Below are 20,582 nucleotides of genomic sequence, written 5' to 3'. Positions count from 1 at the left end.
TGGGCAGCTGAGGTGGGCGGATCACCTGAGGTCAGGAGTTCAACTGAGGTCAGCCTGGCCAACATGGTGAAACCCTGTCTCCACTAAAAATGCAAAAATTAGCCGGGCGTGGTGGCGGGCGTCTGTAATCCTAGCTACTTGGGAGGCTGAGGCAGGAGAATTGCTTGAATCCGGGAGGGGGAGGCTGCGGTGAGACTCCGTCTCTCCCTTCCACCCCCCAAAAATATCCCACCAGCTACAGTGAGCCGTGATCGCACCACTGCACTCCAGCTGGGCAACAGAGCAAGATCCTGTTTCAAAAAAACCAGAAAACAAAAACCCCAACAGCCTGTATGCTTTGTACCTTCCGTGTGGCCTCTTGGTGGTCTATGACATGGGTACAAATGAGCCCCTGCCAGTGTGTTAACTGCAGTGTGGCTTCTGAGCCAGCAGCCCGGGTGATCTTCCTAGCCGGGCCTTGGCTCACTGCCTCTGTTTCCCCCAGTCTTCCCTGGCACCTGCAGAGCCAGAGAGAGGTTTTGTTTTCCAGAACCAGGCATTTGTGACCCTGACCACTCCTGAGCAAAGTTTTCACACCTTCCCCGGCCCCCTCAGAGGAATGAAGGTCTCGGAGGAGATAGGGCCTCGTCCTTGGAACCAGGCACCTCTTTTTTTTTTTTTTTTTTTTGAGTCAGAGTCCCGCTCTGTTGCCCAGGCTGGAGTGCAATGGCACCATCTCGGCTCACCGCAACCTCTGCCTCCCAGGTTCAAGCGATTCTCCTACTTCAGCCTCCCAAGTAGCTGGGATTGGCCAGGTGCGGTAGCTCACGCCTGTAATCCCAGCACTTTGGGAGGCTGAGGCGGGTGGATCCCAAGGTCAGGAGATCAAAACCATCCTGGCTAACACGGTGAAACCCCGTCTCTATTAAAAATAAAAAAAAATTAAAAAAAAAATTAGCTGGGTATGGTGGCGGGCGCCTGTAGTCCCAGGTACTGGAGAGGCTGAGGCAGGAGAATGGCGTGAACCCGGGAGGCGGAGCTTGCAGTGAGCTGAGATGGCATCACTGCACTCCAGCCTGGGCAACAGAGCGAGACTCCGTCTCAAAAACAAAAGCAAAAAACCAAGTAGTTGGGATCACAGGTGTACACCACCATGCCTGGTTAATATTGTATTTTTAGTAGAGATGGGGTTTCACCATGAGGCCAGGCTGGTCTCGAACTCCGGATCTCAGGTGATCCACCCGCCTCAGCCTCCCAAAGTGCTGGGATTACAGGTTTGAGCCACTGCGCCCGGCCGGAACCAGGCAGCTTTGATTGCAGAATCAGGCAGAGGCCAGGTGGGAAGTCACCGTCTGTTGGTGTCTCAGGCCAAGCTCTCCTTGTCCAGACAGAACCTCTTCCTTTTTGGTCCTGAAAGTCACACTAAAAATCAGCAGCAGCTCGGCCTTGGGCAACGTGCCACGTGTTCCGACGCTGGGGTTAGTGGTCTTTGCAGGAAGTCGAGGTTGTTTGTGGGCCTGGAAGGAAATGTGGCCTGCCTGCATGTACAGCCTCATGTGTGGCCTCTGGGAGGGGGAGCAGACAGAACCCACAGCCCCAGAGACTGGGAGGCTTCTCTGTGGCAGCTTCCTCATTTCTGGTTAGTTGTGGCAGGGGGCAGATACAGTCTCTTTTGCAAAAGCAGCTCCTTTATGTCCAGAAGGCGACAGCTCAGCTCTCCTTCAGGGCCCCCAAAGAACTAACCCGCAGCGTGGGGCCGTGGCCAGCTGGGCGCAGCAGCAGCAGCAGTGTTCCTGTCTCAGCTGCCTGCAGCATGGCTTCGATCTGACAGTCAGCAGGGTGTATTTGCCCCCAAAGCCAGTGGTCTGAGGAGCCCAGCTCCAGCTAGGTCTTAGGTGGGGGCACCATAGATACTGCTCTCTGGGGAAAACCAAGTCACGGTCTGGTTTGGGTGAGTGCTGATCTTCCCTCCAGTGTGATCCCAAGCTCCCTGGGATGTTGGCTATAGGGAGCAATCAGGAGCCACTCCCCAAGACTCTGGGGACCAGCCTGGGGTCTAGGAAAGAAGACTTCCCAGCACCCTCCCCCTCTCTGCTGGTGGTCTGGCACATGCCTGGCACATGTGACAGGCATGTGGCTTTTTGGAGGAAAGAATCTTTCACAATCAGACAGAAACAGCAACTGGGAAAATAACTCATGCAGGGGCTTGGGCAATGAGTGTCTAGAAGGCTGTGGGCCACGAGAAGGGGATTAGGGTGAGGTTTCATCAGAGCTGTGGCTAAGATCTGAGGAGGCTCCTAGAGCTCAAGGCTTTGGAATGGTCAGGAGCCAGAGGGATGGTGTCTTTTTCTCTCCAACCTCTCAGACCAAAAATGGGGCATGGGGCTGACCCTGCCCAATTTTTTTCAAACCCGCAGAGACAGAGGTTTGAAATCATTCACTCCAGCATTAAGTGGAGGTGGCTCCAGCTCAGAGCCGCCAGCCAAACCCTCTCTGCACCACAGCAGGAGATCAGGGCCCGTTTCCCAGAGGCTCTGAAATAGGAGTGACTCTCCTTAAAGTGCTCCTTGCAATGCTCATCCGAGCCTGGGCCAGGCAGGGCTGGGGGCTGCCTTGAAGAAAGAGATGCCCCTGAGATCCGATACCCTCTGGAGCGTTGCAGGATGCGTCTGTCCAGGAGGCACTTCAGGGGAGCCGGGGTTCCGGGAGCATTTGGGAAGGTTTCTGAGCAGCACAGTCTCCTTTCTTAGGAAGGCGGATCTCGGTTGGGTGCGGTGGCTCACGCCTGTCATCCCAGCACTTTGGGAAGACGAGGCAGGCGGATCACCTGAGGTCAGGAGTTGAGACCAGCTGGGCCAACATGGTGCAACCCCTCTCTACTAAAAATACAAAACAAAACAAAAAAATAGCTGGGCGTGGTGGCGTGTACCTGTAATCTTAGCTACTCGGGAGGCTGAGGCAAGAGAATCACTTGAACCCGGGAGGCGGAGGTTGCGGTGAGCCAAGATCGTGCCATTGCACTCCAGCCTGGGCGACAGCGAGACACTGTCTCAATCAATCAATTAAAATATAAATAAATAAAAAAAAAACAAAGGAAACACCCTTGCCACCAGAGATCCTCCAGGTACAAACCTCATGTTCAAGGAGAAATCAAAAGACCCAGCAGCTTGTCAGATTTCAGTAGAGGAGAAAGAGCATGGAAATTCATCTTTGTGTCTCCCTTCCTCTGCCACTTCCCCTGGAGAGTAAGCTTTAAGAGCTGCAGTGGTCAGGCGCGGGGCTCACGCCTGTTATTCCAGCACTTTGAGAGGCCGAGGTGGGCAGATCACGAGGTCAGGAGATCAAAACCATCCTGGCTAACATGGTGAAACCCCGTCTCTATTAAAAATACAAAAAAAAATTAGCTGGGCGTGGTGGCGGGTGCCTGTAGTCCCAGTTACTCAGGAGGCTGAGGCGGGTGAATCGCTTCAACCTGGGAGGCGGAGGATGCAGTGAGCCGAGACTGTGCCACTGCACTCCACACTCCAGCCTGGGGGACAGAGGGAGACTCTATCTCAAAAACAAAAACAAACAAACAAAAAGAGCTGCACTGATGTGCTTGAATTAGCATCAGGTGCCAGTGCTCCCTGGCGTGCTGGAAACCGAGCTCTTCCTGAGTGAATGTCGGGCGGCATCTGGTCAGGATGCTTTCCTGAAGCTTCAGGACTGGTGGCCAGGTACAACTGCTCTGGACCGAGCCAGACTGGAGTGAGAACTTGGCTCTGTCACTCACTAGCAGTGTGACCTTGAGCCTCTTCTGTAAAGCGGGCGTGGTGACTGTGGCTTCCACATAAGAGAGGCTGCTTGCGAAGAGTGAAGGTTACGTGCTTAACGCAGTGCCTAGAACGTAAATACTGGCGATGCTCGGGACACGTCGGCCGAAGGGCTTTCAGCAAACTCGCCGGGAGAGCGGGGGAGTCCTGAATCCTTGTGGGTATTGAGGGGGAGGGGGTGTCCCAGAAAGGCTTCTCTATAAGGTGGATCTAAGAAAAGCTGCTAATTCTGTTGTTTTCCTGAATTCATGCTGAGGCCACACGTTAGATTAGTAGCAGTTTCTATATTCGCCCCCAGTTCCCAGAAGAACCTTCTCCACAGTCATCCATTCTAGCTCTTCGCTCCATTTCCACGTCTGCCTCTGTGCAAGTTTTTGTTTTGTTTTGTTTTTTTGTTTTGAGATAGAGTTTTGCTTTTTTTGCTCAGGCTGGAGTGCAATGGCGCTATCTCGGCTCACTACAGCCTCCGCCTCCTGGGTTCAAGGGATTCTCCTGCCTCAGCCTCCCCAGTAGCTGGGATTACAGGCGCCCGCCACCACACCCCACTAATTTTCTATTTTTAGTAGAGAGGGGGTTTCACCATATTGGTCAGGCTGCTCTCAAACTCCCAACCTCAGGTGATCCACCTGCCTCAGCCTCACAAAGTGCTGGGATTATAGGTGCCTTCCACCACGCCCAGCTATTTTTTTGTATTTTTAGTAGAGACGGGGTTTCACCATGTTGGCCAGGCTGGTCTTGAACTCAGGGCCTCGGGTGATCCTCCTGCCTCGGACTCCCAGAATGCTGGGATTACAGGTGTGAGCCCCCGTGCCCAGCCCACATTCTTTCTAGAAGCTTTTAGTCATCAGCTCAGTTTGACGTGGTACCTCCCTCCTGCCCCCTCCGTAACTCACTGTCCAGACCACTGTCTGTGCTTTCCCTCTCTGTGATTTCTGGGCATGTCTGAAGTCCATTATCATAAGCAGCCTGGGAAAAGGAACTCTGGTTTATACAGTAGGGCTCAGGGAATATTCAGTGAAATAATAAGTAACTTTTCTGCAGGGCGCGGTGGCTCATGCCTGTAATCCCACCACTTTGGGAGGATGAGGCAGGAGGATTGCTTGAGCCTAGGAGTTCGAGACCAGCCTGGGTAACATAGTGAGACTCTGGCTCTACAAAATAATAATAATAATAACTTTTCTAGCCTGGAAAACCCATTAAACTTCCTGGAATATAGGAACTGAAGGGTGGGAAAGAGGAAAGTTTCCCCCTTCCTTTATCAGCTACTGCCTGGGACTTACATCTCTTCGTGTCGAGGTGAGAACATCAAGGGACAGACAGGGAAAGGCAGTTCTTCAGAGTCACACAGCAAGTTAGTGGCAGAACCAGCAGCTGGATTCAGGCTGTGCTCGGTCGAGCGCTCTTTCCCTCCTGTTGGAGAAAGGCAGCAGAGTGTTGAGGGGCTAATGTGTGGCTCCTGGAGCGGTCGTGTGGCACGGTGACAATGAAGTGGTTGAATACATGCAGAGTCCTGACGGCAGCCTGGGCGCAGGTAGCAGGTGCAAGTGTTTGCTGCCTCGTTTCTATGTTACCCTCTGTTCTTCTTCCACACCCCTACTGCTTTCAACAGGCCCCTCATTTCAGGAGACAGAAGAACCCTGACACTGTTGAATATGTCAGAACAGGCTGGGCGCTTTTGCCTGGAATCCCAGCACTTTGGGAGGCCGAGGCAGGTGGATCACCTGAGGTCAGGAGTTCGAGACCAGCCTGACCAACATGGAGAAACCCCGTTTCTACTACAAATACAAAATTAGCCGGGCGTGTGGTGGGCGCCTGTAGTCCCAGCTACTCGGGAGGCTGAGGCAGGAGAATCGCTTGAACCCGGGAGGTGGAGGTTGCAGTGAGCCGAGATTGCACCACTGCACTCCAGCCTGGACAACAGAGGGAGACTCTGTCTCAAGAAAAGAAAAGAAAAGAAAAATGCCGGAACATCATTACTAGGCAGGGGTGAGAAGCTGGTGAGAAGCTAGCGGGAAGCTGGCGGGAAGCTGGCGGGAAGCTTGGCGGGAAGCTGGTGAGAAGCTGGCGGGAAGCTTGGCGGGAAGCTGGCGGGAAGCTTGGCGGGAAGCTGGCAGACCAACCGCCGTCTGCTGGGGTGGCTTTCTGGATCTTTACAAACTCAAGGCCCGAGAACCGGATCTTGATTTGACATTGGTTGTTTTGTTTATTTCTTTGTTTTGGTGACGGAAACATGGAAAGGAGCCTCTCCCCTGGGCACAGGCCCCCAGCAGACCTGGAGTCTGGTGTCGCACTGTACAGCGCCCTCGGGTCGGCGTGGTGGTCACCATGGCCCAGTGCAATCTGCAGCCACAGAAGTCGTGCCCAAGCCCTGTCTGTCAGGCCCTGCAGACTCGCTCAGGCCAGCCCCTTGGGAGCGTGAGGGCCCAGAATCCATTTCTATCATATTTCTCCCATCATTGAACTGAAAGCCAGATTTTCCATCTGTCTGGTTGGAGGTGCATCAAAGTCATCCCTGGGAGCTGGTGAGTCACAGCTTCGCCTGCAGCGCCGTGGGGCAGAGGGGTTGAGCATACCGTGAGCAACCAGCATCTTCTTTCTCGGAATCCCAGCAGACTGTGAGAGCAGACGGGACGGGCACGCACCTAGAAACTGCTTTCTTCCCAGGGAAGAGCTACCGTTTACCTCCCTCCCCCAAACACAAGTTTTTTTGTGTGTGTTTTTTTGAGATGGAGTCTCACTCTGTTGCCCAGGCTGGAGTGCAGTGGCACGATCTCAGCTCACTGCAACCTCCATCTCCGCCTTCTGGGTTCAAGCGATTCTCCTGCCTCAGTCTCCTGAGTAGCTGGGATTACAGGCACCCACCACCATGCCTGGCTAATTTTTGTAATTTTAGTAGAGACGGGGTTTCACCATGTTGGCCAGGCTGGTCTCAAACTCCTGACCTCAGGTGATCCACCTGCCTCGGCCTCCCAAAGTGCTGGGATTACAGGCGTGAGCCACCGTGCCTGGCCTAAAAACAAGTTTTACTGCAAATTTGGAACAGGCCTCGGAGAAGGACTCTGAGAACTGAGACCGAAGTTCCCTTAGTGGGCTGAACCATTTCTGGGTTTCTATGCTGTTTCCATGTTAGAGCCTGATTGGATAGAAAGGAGTACAGCCTCCAATGCTGGCTGCTGAACAAGGGAACCCTGTGCATTGGGGAATTTTCAGCTAGGGTTTTTTGTGAGCAGTTAGAGAATTAATTGGAACAGCAATTCTCCCACCCCAAATCCCATCCTAGGGGCCAGTTGTTCTTTCTTTGCATCTTTCCAGAGAGGGTGGTCATTCTCGACACGACGTCTCAACCAGCCAAACAGTTCTTTTCCAGCTGGTGGAGGTGGGCTGGGTGGAACACCTGTACTGCCTCATTCCAGGCTCTTTGTGACCAGGAATATACTTGGTCATTCATTCATTCACACTTGCTCATTCATTCACTGAAACTATTTGTGCAAGGTCCTGGGGTTACAGTGAATAACAGAGATGTGGTTCCTATCCTCCAAGAGACCTCAGTCTAGCAGGAGAGACAGGCATTGAACGTTTACAAGAGTCCTGAGCATTCAGAAGCAGGGAACGACGCAGGCCTTCCTGGTCTGGTGGGTCAGGAAAGCTCCCTGGAAGACAAGATACTTAAGTTAAGACCAGAAGGGAGAGTAGGAGTTACCCAGGCAGAGCGGAGGTAGAGCGTTTTTGCCAGCGATGTCAACCTATGCAAAAGTTCCAAGGCAGGAAAAAGTAGAAGAGAGCAAGGAGCAGAATGTGCCAGATGAAGCTGAAAGGGGTGCAGAGGCCCGGCCACAGGTTCCTTAGGCCACCAAAAGTTGTGTGGGTCTCTATCCCGACAGCAGTGACTCGGGAGACTGAGGCGGGAGAATCACTTGAACCCGGAGGCGGAGGTTGCAGTGAGCCGAGATTGCACCATTGCACTCCAGCCTGGGGGACAAGAGCAAGACTGTCTAAAAAAAAAAAAAAAAGGAAGCCATGGACAGGTCTTAGTAAGAGAGGAATGACATGCTACATGTGTTTTCGGATGTCTTAGAGCAAGTCTTCGGTTGCTGTTAGGCACTGGGAAACTCTTTCCTCTAATTGATCTTCATATCTTTGATGTCAGTCTCGTGAGCCTGGGACTGCTCCAACCAACGGACCCAGCCAAAACGTGGCCACTGTGGCCGGAGTCTCACCCTTCTTCACTCTCCTTTCGGGAGAACACGAGTCATGTGTGCTAGTTTCTCGTGCCAGCTCCTGGCACCGGACTGTGTGTTCATGAGACTGAGCTGACCAGCTCAGGGCAAGGTGCCAAGAGCTTGGGGAAGAGGAAATTAGGAGTCACGAGGTTTCACGATCAGAACCCGAAAGTGCTTTATGGAAAATTTGCATGTCCTGGGTGCAGCTCAGCCTAAGAGAAGCTGGTGCAGTGATTTCAGGGGTGTGTGTGCCTGGCTTCTGGGAGGGGCAGCCAGAGGCACCGGCTTCCCTTGTGAAGGCGGCTGGGTCAGACTGCCCCTTCCCTCCACCCCTACGTTTATGAAGGCGAAATTTAGTAGGAAGGACATCCAAAGCAGTGTGATGGGGAAAGAGGACCAGCTGGGGGTGAGATGGGAACTTGCCATCCGCCATCCTGTTTTCCCCAACCAGGTAGAGTTCTCAACGCTCTTGGCACTTACAACAGATGTTCTGTAGGGCAAGTCCTGTAGGACATTTTAACATTTCTGGCTTCTGCCTACTGAAGGCTAGTAGCGACCCCTAGTTATTGTGACCTCTTTTTTTTTTTGAGACGGAGTCTCGCTCTGTCACCCAGGCTGGAGTAGAGTGGTGCGATCTCGGTTCACTGCAAGCTCCGCCTCCCGGGTTCAAGCGATTCTCCTGCCTCAGCCTCCTGAGTAGCTGGGACTACAGGCGCCTGCCACCACGCCCGGCTAATTTTTTGTATTTTTAGTAGAGTTTCACCATGTTAGCCAGGATGGTCTCAAATTCCTGACCTAGTGATCTGCCCGCCTCTGCCTCCCAAAGTGCTGGGATTACAGGCATAAGCCACTGCAGCTGGCCAATTGTGACCTCTTTAAATGCTCCCACACATTGTTATTTTTATTTACTTATTTGTTTTTTTGAGACAGGGTCTCGCTCTGTCTCCCAGGCTGGGGTGTTAGTGGTACGATCTCAGTTCACTGCAGCCTCGATCTCAAGTGATTTTCCGGCCTCAGCCTCTTGAGTAGCTGGGACTACAGATGCCCGCCACCATGTCCGGCTAATTTTGTGTTTTTAGTAGAGACAGGGTTTCACCACATTAGCCAGGCTGGTCTGGAACTCCTGACCTCAAGTGATCCGCCTGCCTTGGCCTCCTAAAGTGCTGGGATTACAGGTGTGAGCCTCTGTGCCGGCCCAATTTGATAATATTTTATTTATTTATTTATTTATTTTGAGAGGGAGCCTCACTCTGTCGCACCCAGATTGGAGTGCGGTGGCATGATCTCGGCTCACTGCAACCTCCGCCACCCAGGTTCAAGTGATTCTCCTGCCTCAGCCTCCCGAGTAGCTGGGATTACAGGCACCCACCACCATGCCCGGCTACTTTTTGTATTTTTTTTAAAGTAGAGATGGGGTTACACCATATTGGCCAGGCTGGTCTCAAACTCCTGACCTCAGCTGATCCGCCCACATCGGCCTCCCAAAGTGCTGGGATTACAGGTGTGAGCTGCCACACCCGGCCCATTTGAGGATATTTTAGTGAAGGTTTTGTCCGGCGGGATGATCATTCTCCCCATGTCACTCCTGGGGGCTTCTGCTCTCTCCTTCCCGGACGGAGTTCCTCCTGACTCCCCCAGCTGTGTTCCCAACAGCAGCCTGCAGACCTGTGTCCAAGCTGGAGATTTTTGTCCAGGCACTTGCGGGCCCCTTGGCTGGAAGCCGCTGGTGGCCGAGGTGCTGCTGTGCGGCCGCCAGATGGCGCTGGGGAGCCCCCACTCTCTGCCGCAGGACGGGCAGAGGCAGGACTGGACTGCAGAGGGAACTTGCCTTAAAGAGGCCTGGTCCTTAAAGAGACACAGCACGCACGGCCCGACCGGCAGCCCCAGAGCAGAGGCTCCACTGATGGCAGGCGCCCCTGGCTAGGCTCTGAGGTTCCTTTGCCCTCGCCTTGCTGAATGGTGAGCCGCTGCCTCTCGGAGCCCGTCTCCTTGACAGCCTGCCCTCGGCTCCTGCGGCCACTCCTGGGCCTGATGGGGACAGGGGCAGCCTGGTGGGTGGTGTCAGAGGTCCTGGCAGAGCAGCGTAGGCCTGGGATGCGTCTGCAGAATTCTGGCTGAACGAGCGAGGAGCACGGCCAGCTTCGGGGCCGTGGTGACCACAGGAGGGCAGAGGGCCAGCCCGTGAGCTCTGACCCCAGCTGGACGTGCTCTTGTTTCCCTTGGGGCTAAGGAGATTGGAGCCACTGAACTGAATCTCTGGGTTTTAGAGACTTAGAGAATCCACTGGACTCTTCTGCTGGCGTCTTTCTGAATGCTGATGGGGACTTGGTGGTAAGTAAATGAGGAGGGGGCTCCAGGCCCTGCTGTTGAGCCCTCGGACGGACCCTTTGGGAAAACTCTGCTGTTGACCTGTGGGTGGTGTCATCTGAGCCATGTCAGGTGAGGGCCACGTGAGCTGGGGCTTGGCGAGAGACCCTCCTAAAACAGTGGCTTGGGGACTGCGTAATCTAAGCCAGCGGCTCTGCCCAGGATGCTGCCCTTGCTGTGGCCCCTGGCCATGGGAACGGGGCTTCAACTCGGCCCCTGGGAAGTGTGTGGGGGCGTGTGGGGAGTGTCACAGCTGCAAGGACCTGATGTCACTGTGCTTTATCCTGCAGTGATGCCTAGGGAGGCAGTGAGGGGGTGAATGCAGCTCCCCGGGGATCAGGTCCACATCTTGCCAGGGCAGCAGGTCTTCCCATGACTCAAGCTGACACAAAACTTTGGTGGAGAAATGACTAACTGGGAAGGGCTTCCAGTTCACCTCTGTTGCCTGTAGATCTCACTGGCTGCTGGAAAAGCCGGGAAGCTGAGCAGAGGGCAGGTGAGAAGAGGGCAAAAGACAGACTCGTAGGCTGAGACTTCGCCCTTACAGGTGATGCTGTGGAGGCCTGGGGAATTTTCTTCTTTCCGCAGACTGGAGGGCTGAGGATGAATCTTAGAATAGTAAATGCTGGCCGCGCATGGTGGCTCATGCCTGTAATCCCAGCACTTTGGGAGGCCGAGGCGGGCGGATCACCTGAGGTTGGGAGTTCGAGACCAGCCTGGCCAACATGGCGAAACCCCATTTCTACTAAAAATACAAAAAATTGGCCAGGCGTGGTGGCGGGCTCCTGTAATCCTAGCTATTTGGGAGGCTGAGGCAGGAGAATCGCTTGAACCCAGGAGGCAGAGGTTGCAGTGAGCCGAGATCCTGCCACTGCACTCCAGCCAGGCAATAAGAGTGAAACTCCGTCTCAAAAGAAATAAAAAAAAGAATAGTAAATGCTGCTTTACTGTACCAAGGAAATGGGAATAGAGCAAAGCATGGAAAACAGGCCACCCCAGGATCTGACAGGAGAGTTTGTATTCTGCTAGTGCTCATAGGAGGCCTGGAGGTCGTCTTCTTGATCCACCTGGGCACATACCTTCTTTTTTTTTTTTTTTTTTTTTTTTATTTCCTTCTGAGACGGAGTCTCACTCTGTCACCCAGGCTGGAGTGCAGTGGCATGATCTCGGCTCACTGCAACCTCCACCTCCCAGGTTCAAGCGATTCTCCTGCCTCAGTCTCCCAAGTAGCTGGGATTACAGGCGCCTGCCACCACGCCCAGCTAATTTTTGTATTTTTTTTTTTTTTTTTTTTTTTTGAGACAGAGTCTCGCTCTGTCGCCCAGGCTGGAGTGCAGTGGCGCGATCTCCGCTCCGCCTCCCAGGTTCACGCCATTCTCCTGCTTCAGCCTCCCAAGTAGCTGGGACAACAGGCGCCCGCCACCACGCCCGGCTAATTTTTTGTATTTTTAGTAGAGACGGGGTTTCACCATGTTAGCCAGGATGGTCTCGATCTCCTGACCTCGTGATCCACCCACCTTAGCCTCCCAAAGTGCTGGGATTACAGGTGCCTGCCATCACACCCAGCTTATTTTTGTATTTTTAGTAGAGACGGGGTTTCACCATGTTGGCCAGGCTGGTCTTGAACTCCTGACCTCAGGTGACCCGCTGGCCTCGGCCTCCCAAAGTGCTGGGATTACAGGCGTGAGCCACTGTGCCTGGCCCTGGGTGCATACTGTCTACAGATGTGAACACTAAGGCTGGAAACTCTTGAGACTGGCCGGAGGCATTGAAGAAGTGGGGCTTGGCCGGGACTGGCATTTGGGAGATTGTCACTGGACTTTGTTCAGCTTGTCTCCAGGGTCATCTGGCCTGCTGTAGTAGATATGGTTTTCTTGGGATACCAGTTCTCTTTCTACTTTATCATCAGTGGCCCTGGGAGGGTTCTGAAATAACGCTGCCTACCTCCCTCGTGTAGCTCCGATTTCTTCCTCCCTGAGTTTAACTTCATTCTGTTTATTCATTCATTCACTAATTGCCGCTCAATGCAGAGATTACACACGGGAACCCTGGATTCAGACTTGGTTCATTTCCAAGCATCGCCATCTGCTAGTTAGCCAATGGCTTAGCCTCTCTGCACCTCAATTTCTTCTTCTGTGAAATGGAGATAATAGTAAATTGGCTTATTGTAAGGATTAGGTGAAATAACCTACGTAAAGCAGATAGAGCAGTGCCTGGCACTTAAGAAGCACTCAGTAGACCAGGCACGGTGGCTCACATCTATAATCCCAGCACTTTGGGAGGGTGAGGCAGGAGGATCAGCTTGAACCCAGGAGTTCGAGGCTGCAGTGAGCTGTGATAATGCCCACTGCACTCCAGACTGGGTGACAGAGCAAGACTCTGTCTCAAAAAAAAAAAAAAAAAAAGCACTCAATAACTGTTAGCTGTCATTAATTTTATTTGTTCAATGTGCATTATTGAATGCCGATCTGCTGGGCTTTCGGCAGAAAGCTGATCTGGAGGCGCCATGCGGTCATAGCTGTGCTGGGAGTCTACCTGAGCCTTGTTCACCCACTGCGCTGAGCACTGGGTCTGCCCAGTGAGGAAGATGCAGTCCTGGTTTTTTTATTTTTTATTTTTGAGACGGAGTCTTGCTCTGTCCCCAGGCTGGAGTGCAGTGGCATGATCTCAGCTCACTGCAAGCTCCACCTCCTGGGTTCACACCATTCTCTCGCCTCAGCCTCCCGAGTAGCTGGGACTACAGGCGCCCGCCACCATGCCCAGCTAATGTTTTGTATATTTAGTGGGGATGGGGTTTCCCCGTGTTAGCCAGGATCGTCTCCATCTCCTGACTTTGTAATCCACCCACCTTGGCCTCCCAGAGTACTGGGATTACAGGCGTGAGCAACTGTGCCCGGCTCCGGCTTTTTTTTTTTTGAGAGGGAGTCTCACTCTGTTGCCCAGGCTGGAGTGCAGTGACAGGATCTCGGCTCACTGCTGGGATTACAGGCACATGCCACCACGCCTGGCTAATTTTTGTATTTTTAGTAGAGACGGGGTTTCACCATGCTGGCCAGGATGGTCTCGGACTCCCAGACTCAGGCTATCTGCCCATCTCGGCCTCCCAAAGTGCTGGGATTACAGGCGTGAGCCACCGTGCCTGGCCAGTCCCAGCTTTTAAGGACCTGATGGGCCAGTGAGGTTGCAAACTCTCGGTTTTTTGGTCATCACAGTCTATTTTTGGTTTTGGTTTTTCATTTGAATGTAGAGGGCCCCACTCCCTCCCACCCACTGTGTATTCAGCCTCTGCACGCACCAGGGCTCCCTGCCTGGCCCCCGCATGGGAACATATTTTTGTCATCAGCGGTGACCTCTGGGTGATCAAGGAAGCAGAGACTCCTGGGGCCTTCCTGTCGTGTGCAGTGGAGCTGAGCTGCTAACATGAGAAGGGAGGAAAAGTGGAGATACCCAGTTTTGGTTCTAGGGCCCGTCCCCTTTTTTCCGTCCTGGCCAAGAACCAAGGCTTCTACCTTGATTGGTAGAAGCAAGAGTTGGTCATTGGAGAGGCCGTGAGTAGCACGTGCTTGGGAATTAGGAGCAGGGCAAATAGCCTTGAAAATGGGATGTACCTTCTTCCCACTCAGCCCCTCATCATTAACCCAGTGCTCCTGGCGGTGCACCCAACCATGAAATCCCCTTTAAGTCCAGTGATGAGGCAGGAGCAGGCAGGTCACCCTGGGGTTGGGGAGCCGCAGACAGTCTGAGTGCACAGGCTGGAGGGAGGGCTGGGAGGGTGGAGAGCACTGGCCCCAGGGACTGTCTGGGGAATGCTTAGAAGGGGCCTGGAGGAGGCAGCGTGATAGATGGGGGTTCAGTGCCTTGGGGAGCACTGGCTGGTCCCCACCTGGTCCACATTTAGCTGAATCAGGAAGGTCTGTCTGCCACAGCTCCCCGCTGCTCTGACAGATTAGGGTTGATGGCTGGGGTTAGACCACTTCAGGGTAGCATCACCTTTGGCAAAGCCCGGAGGAGAAGGACTCTTTAACTCCTTCCTTCCCAGCACGTGACGTTGGGTCTCCCCAACTCCTCAGTGCCAGGGATGCGGAGGTTTCTGTTCCCACCCAAATCACTGTGGTGCTCACAGGCTCACACACTTGTCTCTGTGGCCAAGGTTAGCATCTGGCCGTGGTGTTAACATCTACTGGAAGCCATCCAACAAAGGCATCAAGGGAATCTCGCAGTGACTGCCCTTTCCTGAGACACGTTGTCTGAGACAGACGTCTGGAGATGAAAGAGGGTTGACAGGGTTTCCCAGAGGGTGGTCTCTAACCCCATGGACCCGCAGACATTTCTCAGGACCTTCAGCACCCGGTGATCACCAGTTAGCTGGCCGTGGAGGCAGTATGCGTGGTGTTTTAAGAGCATGAACAGGCCGGGCGCGGAGGCTCACGCCTGTAATCCCAGCACTGTGGGAGGCCGAGGTGGGCGGATCACGAGGTCAGGAGATCAAGACCATCCTGGCTAACAAGGTGAAACCCCGTCTCTACTAAAAATACAAAAATTAGCCAGGCGTGGTGGCACGCGCCTGTAGTCCCAGCTACTCGGGAGGCTGAGGCAAGAGAATGGCGTGAACCCGGGAGGCGGAGCTTGCAGTGAGCCAAGATTGCACCACTGCACTCCAGCCTGGGGGACAGAGCGAGACTCTGTCTCAAAAACAAACAAACAAACAAAAAGCATGAACAGAGTGCCAGGGTTCAAGTCCCAGCTCTCACTTACCCTCTGAGTGGGTTACTCAGCTGCTCAGGGCCTTGGTTTTCTGACCTGGAAAATGGAGAAAACAGAGATAACAGTGACATTCACGGTGAGATCACGCTAGTGAACGAAACGCTAAGCCCGGCACACAGTCAGTGTTCTGTGTTCGTTATCAGAAGTTTCCTCTGTAGAGCCCTCAAGATTTGTCTCTCCCTCTACCCTCTATCGTGTTGTGGAGTGGAGGGTCCGAGAGTGCCAGGATTGGACAGAATGTAGACAGAAAAAAGCAAACTATGGCAACGCGAAGGAAAGCAACTGCCACATTTTAGCTTGGAGGATGCTGAAAATAGCTTGTTCAAGCCTTTGTAGATAAAAATGTAAAATGTACGCAAATGTATGTGACTCACGCAGAAGCATACATCCATAGCTCCCTCACAGTCAGCGCCGGATGTGGCCATCAGGAAAACCCCACAGTGTGGGGAGAGGGCCCGGGCGTTCTTGCTTGTTGTTGTTTTGAGGAGGGGACGGTGCTGCTGCCTCCTGGGCTGGTGGCTCCTGGTGGCGGCAGCTCACGCCCGTTTCCACCTTTCTCCTGGGCTGTCTTCCGAGAGTTCCAGGTGGGAAGAAGAGATGCCCTTGGCCCCTCATGGCTCCTCCGGCCTCACGGTCCTCCGAGAGCCTGCTCGTTCCCTTCCCATTCCAAATCTCTATTTCTGGAGCGTCTCATTGGAGATGCACGCCCCCTCCCTGCCAAGCTCCAGGTGCCTGCTTGGCCCTCCCAATCCTGTGTGCTAGTCAGGGACGGTGGGAGGGTGACAGCTGCAGGGAGGGGCGGCAAGAGACAGCGCTGGTGCCTGAGCCAGGAGGATTGGGGCAGAGGGAGCCCTGGGGACGCAGGGACGGGCTAATAATATTGAAAACCACTTCTGCTGCAGCCACCTGTAGAGGCTTCCCCACCCAGAGCATCATCCCGTGCGTCTCCCAGGGGCTCCCCAGCCTGTGATGAGTGGGTGACCCCCATCTCCCCTGGGGCAGCTGCAGAGGCCTCTGCCCAAGCGGCTTATGGGGCTTCCTCTCAGCATCCTGGGGGAGGAGCTGCTTCTCCCCTTAAGAACTAGATGTGTGTGTGTCTGTTTGGAGTGATGAGGACCGACCCCCACACCCCTCCAGCGTTCTGCGGGTGCCGACCACACTGCCCCTGGCAAAGGCCAGGCTGACTTAACCTTCCTGGTAGGCCTCTGTAGGGCTGGGCTCCAAGAAGGTTTTTCCCCTTAAGCTGCCTGGGGATGGGGTGGGGTGGGGACAGCTCCGGTATCTGAAATGTCACTATCTGGGGTACCGGGCCCCCTGGGTGGGCCCCACTGCTTCCCTTTCCCTGGGTTCAGGAAGGGGCTTCAGCCCCACTGCCCTGGACCCCCCTGGCCTGACTCGCCTCCTGTCCTTCCCTGCTCCAGGGTCGCTTGGCCCAAAGAGGTCTGTGGGGAAGCTGCCATGGCTCCCACAGAACCAGCCCACAGGAGACAGGCATGGGGCCCCCAATCTCTTCACTGTCCTTGGGCGAGGGGGTCTTCGTTAGAGGGAATTTCGTCTCTAAACGGTCATTTCTCAGGCCTCTTGACCCGACTTCCCACCATTTCTAGGTGATGATGCAAACACGATGGGCTTTCCAGGCCGTGGCTCGGGGTCCCCAGGAGGGGTCCTGGAAGCCCTTGGGGCTTCTCCTGGCTCCAGTTTGTCCTCCGCCCAGGAGGGGCACATGTGGGACTGTCCTGGCCCCACAGCCCCCGTGACTTCGGTCCTCCCGGGTCTCCACCCGCCCCCCTCCATGTGTGGCGGGAACGGCCGCGCTCAGAGGTCAGGGATGTGGAAAGGGACGAGCGGGGGAAGGTTCGGGAGGAGAGAGGCGCGTCCCGCGGCGCGCAGGACGTTCACCCCGTGGGTGCCGCAGCGGGTCTGGCTGGGGAGGGGCCCGGCTGCTGCTCCCGCCCGCGAAGCCGCGCTTGGAGATCCCGGGCGGGAGGTGATGTCACCCCTGTGGGCTCCCGGGCCCCCCACGGCACCTGGTTTGCGGATCGCCAGGATCCTGCTGAGCCCGGCGCGGGGGGGACGAGGGGAACCTGGGTCTGCGCCGCCGCCTGGAGACCCCCCGAGACCCCCGCGGCCCCTCCTCGCCCAGAGCCGGAGCCCCGCTGCCCCCTTAGCCCGGCCGGGGGCGTCCTGCGGAGGGCGGAGCCTCGAGCCGATTGGTGCCGCCCCGCCCTGCCCCCGCACCAAAGCCCCGCCTCCGCACCAAAGCCCCGCCCCGCCACGAAGCCCCACCCCCGCCCCGCCCCCCGCGAAGTTGCTCATCGGCTCCGGGATCCGCGGCTGGGCTCGGCGCGGCCGCAGGGGCCGGGAGGGTTCGGGAGGGTTTTGGGGGCGCCCGCCCCGCCCTCGCCCCTGCCCCGGCCGCCCCGCGCTCCTCCCGGGGACCTGGTTCCCGGCCTCCTCGCCCCTCCGCGCTCGCAACTTCGGCCTCCCCCGGCTCCCGCCCGCCCTCCCTCCTTTGTTGCGCGATGAGGGTCGGGTTTCGGATCTGACCGAGCCGCCGCCGCGGGATGGAGCCGCTCAGCCACCGGGGCCTGCCGCGCCTGTCCTGGATCGACACCCTCTACAGCAGTACGTGTGCCGGGCGGGGGCGGGACCCCAGGATCGGGATCGGGACCCCAGGATGGAGATCGGGACCCCAGGATCGGGATCGGGACTCCAGGATCGGGGTCGGGACCCCAGACTCGAGATCGGGACCCCAAGATCGGGATCGGGACCCAGGCACCGGGCTGGTCCGGGGAGCGCGGGCGGGGGTGAGATCAGGGTCCGGATCGGGGTCGGGTTGGGAATCGGGATCGGGGTCGGGACCCAGGCGCCGGGCTGGTCCGGGGGGCGCGGGCGGGGGGTCCCCAGAGAGGATTCCTGCGGTCCGGGGGCGGGGACCGTGGGCGAACCGAGCCGAGAGCTGCGTCCCCCCTCCCACCTGTTGTGAACCCGGCCTCCGCGAGCCTCAGGGGAGGGAGGCCCTTCTGGGTGCTGCCCCCGCCCCTGGACCGGCAGCTTCTCTGTCCAGGCTGAAGCCGAAAGGCCGTTTTGGGAGCAGTCGTTGGCACCCGAGTTTGCCACCCCAGGGGCACCGGGGCCATGTGTGGTTCAGGGCCCAGGGGTTCGGTGCTGGGGTGGGATCTAGTGGGAGGGGAGACGGTGGGTGCAGATATCCGCGGGGGCCGTTTGGATGCGGGAGCTGAAAATCCCGGGCTCAGCAATCTTTCCTGCCTGCCTCATCACCACCCCCACCCTCATCATCACCAACCACCCTCAGAAGAAAAAAAAAACAAACCTTCTCGAGTTCTCCACCCCCTCGCTCCCAAATCTCTCTGGATCATGTGATTGCTCTTGCATGGCCCCGGGGGATGCGTAACTGATCACGGGTAATGGTGTGGGGGGGCTTGGGGCGAACCGACAGCCGCCCCCCGCCCCCACCACCGCACCTTGCTCCTGCTCCGGTGCTGGAAAGGCACCGCCCCTTCTCCCCACCCTTCCCTGAGACACCTTTCCCGAATGCTCTCAGGGATTAGGAAGAGGGTCCTCCTGGGCTTACATAGTGGATTTCGCCCTTCCTGGCCCACGTGAGTGGGACCCTCCCACTCTCTCAGCACATCTCCCAGGCAGGAGTTGGAGGAGGCACTTGGGGCCAGCTGGAGCCTGGTTCAGCCTGATTCTAGGCACTGGATGCCGTGGAACAGGAGCGTTTTCTTTCTTTCTTTTTTTTTTTTTGAGACGGAGTCTTGCTCTTGTCGTCCAGGCTGGAGTGCAGTGGCGCAATCTCCGCTCATTGCAACCTCTGCCTCCCGGGTTCAAGTGATTCTCCCGCCTCAGCCTCCTGAGTAGCTGGGATTACAGGTACCCACGACCACTCCCGGCTAATTTTTTATATTTTTAGTAGAGATGGGGTTTCACCATGAAGCCAGGCTGGTCTCGAACTCCTGACCTCAGGTGATCCACCTGCCTCGGCCTCCCAAAATGCTGGGATTACAGGCATGAGCCAACAAGGGCATTTGTAAGGGTCACCCCAGCTAGAGTTCCTTGATAAGTCATATGGGGGGGGGGGTTGGGGGAGTAGAGAAGGGTGATGCCTTGAGCCCCAAAGCCTTACCCTGGAGGCTGTGTGGTACCCAACATTCAACCTCTGATCTCAGCAACCCCTTGGGTCCAGGTCATTCCCCGTATCTTCTTCTCCACCCGCCTCCTCCTCCATCCCATGTTCCTTCCTCTCCTCCCCCCAGGAGCTGTCCTTGTGATGGTTCATTCTGCTTTGGTTTCTCAACATCAAAGGGGCAAAGCTGGATCCCCTGGGCATAGGTCCTGTGCCAAGTGCCGCCGCTCCATCTGCTCCTTCCCCTGCAGAGGCCAGCGTCGTTGGGTGAAGGTCAGGGCTCACGGCTGTGTGGCATGTGCGTGCACGTGCGTCTGCATGAATGGGGGCACACATCTGTTCCGAGGGCAGATGCAGATCAGCTCCTGACCCGGAGGCAGGATTAGTGGCCCTCTCTTAGCCGTGTGCTTGCAAACAGCCGTCATAACAATGCCTCAGATTCACGTGTGCTTATGTTCCTGAGTGTTTCTGGCTCTTTGCAAAACCCAGTTCTTGTTTCCCTATTTCCGGAAGCCTGGAATCTTGTGGAACGCTGTCTCTAGCTTTCTCTGCGGCAGAAGACTCCTCTGAGCTGATCATTTCCAAGTCTTCCATACCCCACTCTCTTCCTCCCACGCCTGGAGCAAAAAAGCAAAATTGCCTGAGGCCACCTTGAAAATTCCTGACCAGAGGAATGCCAGAAAAGGGAATTAGGCCAAGGCCTCTTAGGGGGTTCTGTTGGGCAGCCCTGATTCAGGCAGATTGGCACCTGAACTGTCTACCCTCCTGCTGCTGCCCTGGCCTCTGGGCGGCTCATGGGGTGGCCTGGATGGTGGGTGGGAGGGGGCACTTATGTGGCCGCAGTGTGAGGAGTCCCTGCCTCCCTCTTCGGAAGAGCTTAGTGGAGAGCTGTAGCAGGAGGCTTCCCGGGGAGGTGCTGTGCAGTCATGTTTGGGCTGTTAGCCATCAACTTTCCTCTTGACAAGAGCCTAAATTAAAACAAATACCCGAGCTGTCATTTGCCTGGCAGCATGGTTTTGTGGCTCCCAGAGGAAGTTCCTCTGCTTCTCAGGAAGCTGTTTGCTTACAGGCTCACAGTCCTGGGGTGACAAATCTCCACAAATGCCAGATCCATCGGGAACTGTAAAGGGGGTATACCCAGGGCACAGGGTGGCAGTGTGACTTAGAGATGGGAATGACTCGGTGTTAGAGGTTCCCTGCCTTCCCCTCTCTGAGCATTGTTCCTGGTAACAATGATAATAGCATCTCCTGAGCACCTACTGTATGGCAGGCACTGGGATAGGCACTTTC

General features: G+C 55.8%; 1 protein-coding gene across 3 annotated transcripts in view; it reads left to right on the top strand.

Annotated features, from left to right (window-relative positions):
• Positions 1 to 20,582, top strand: part of ABR (ABR activator of RhoGEF and GTPase) — a 223,396-nt gene that overhangs the window by 29,276 nt on the left and 173,538 nt on the right. Inside the window, exon 1 of one of the 3 annotated variants that reach the window (XM_055367092.2) lies at positions 10,079 to 10,342. The exons of 1 other annotated variant lie outside the window; for it this stretch is intronic. Coding sequence is in view for 1 of the 2 variants with exons in the window: in XM_055367090.2 (XP_055223065.1) it covers positions 17,707 to 17,767 (61 nt within the window). In the remaining variant the exon portion in view is untranslated. Of the gene's footprint in view, positions 1 to 10,078; positions 10,343 to 17,419; positions 17,768 to 20,582 lie in introns of those variants that run through there. One more of the 3 variants, XM_055367090.2, reaches the window with a different exon arrangement.

The sequence above is a fragment of the Gorilla gorilla genome, chromosome 19 (assembly GCF_029281585.2).
Source record: "Gorilla gorilla gorilla isolate KB3781 chromosome 19, NHGRI_mGorGor1-v2.1_pri, whole genome shotgun sequence".
NCBI lineage: Eukaryota > Metazoa > Chordata > Mammalia > Primates > Hominidae > Gorilla > Gorilla gorilla.
The sequence above is the reverse complement of the archived record's forward strand: the minus strand, read 5'-3'. Positions and strand labels throughout refer to the sequence as shown.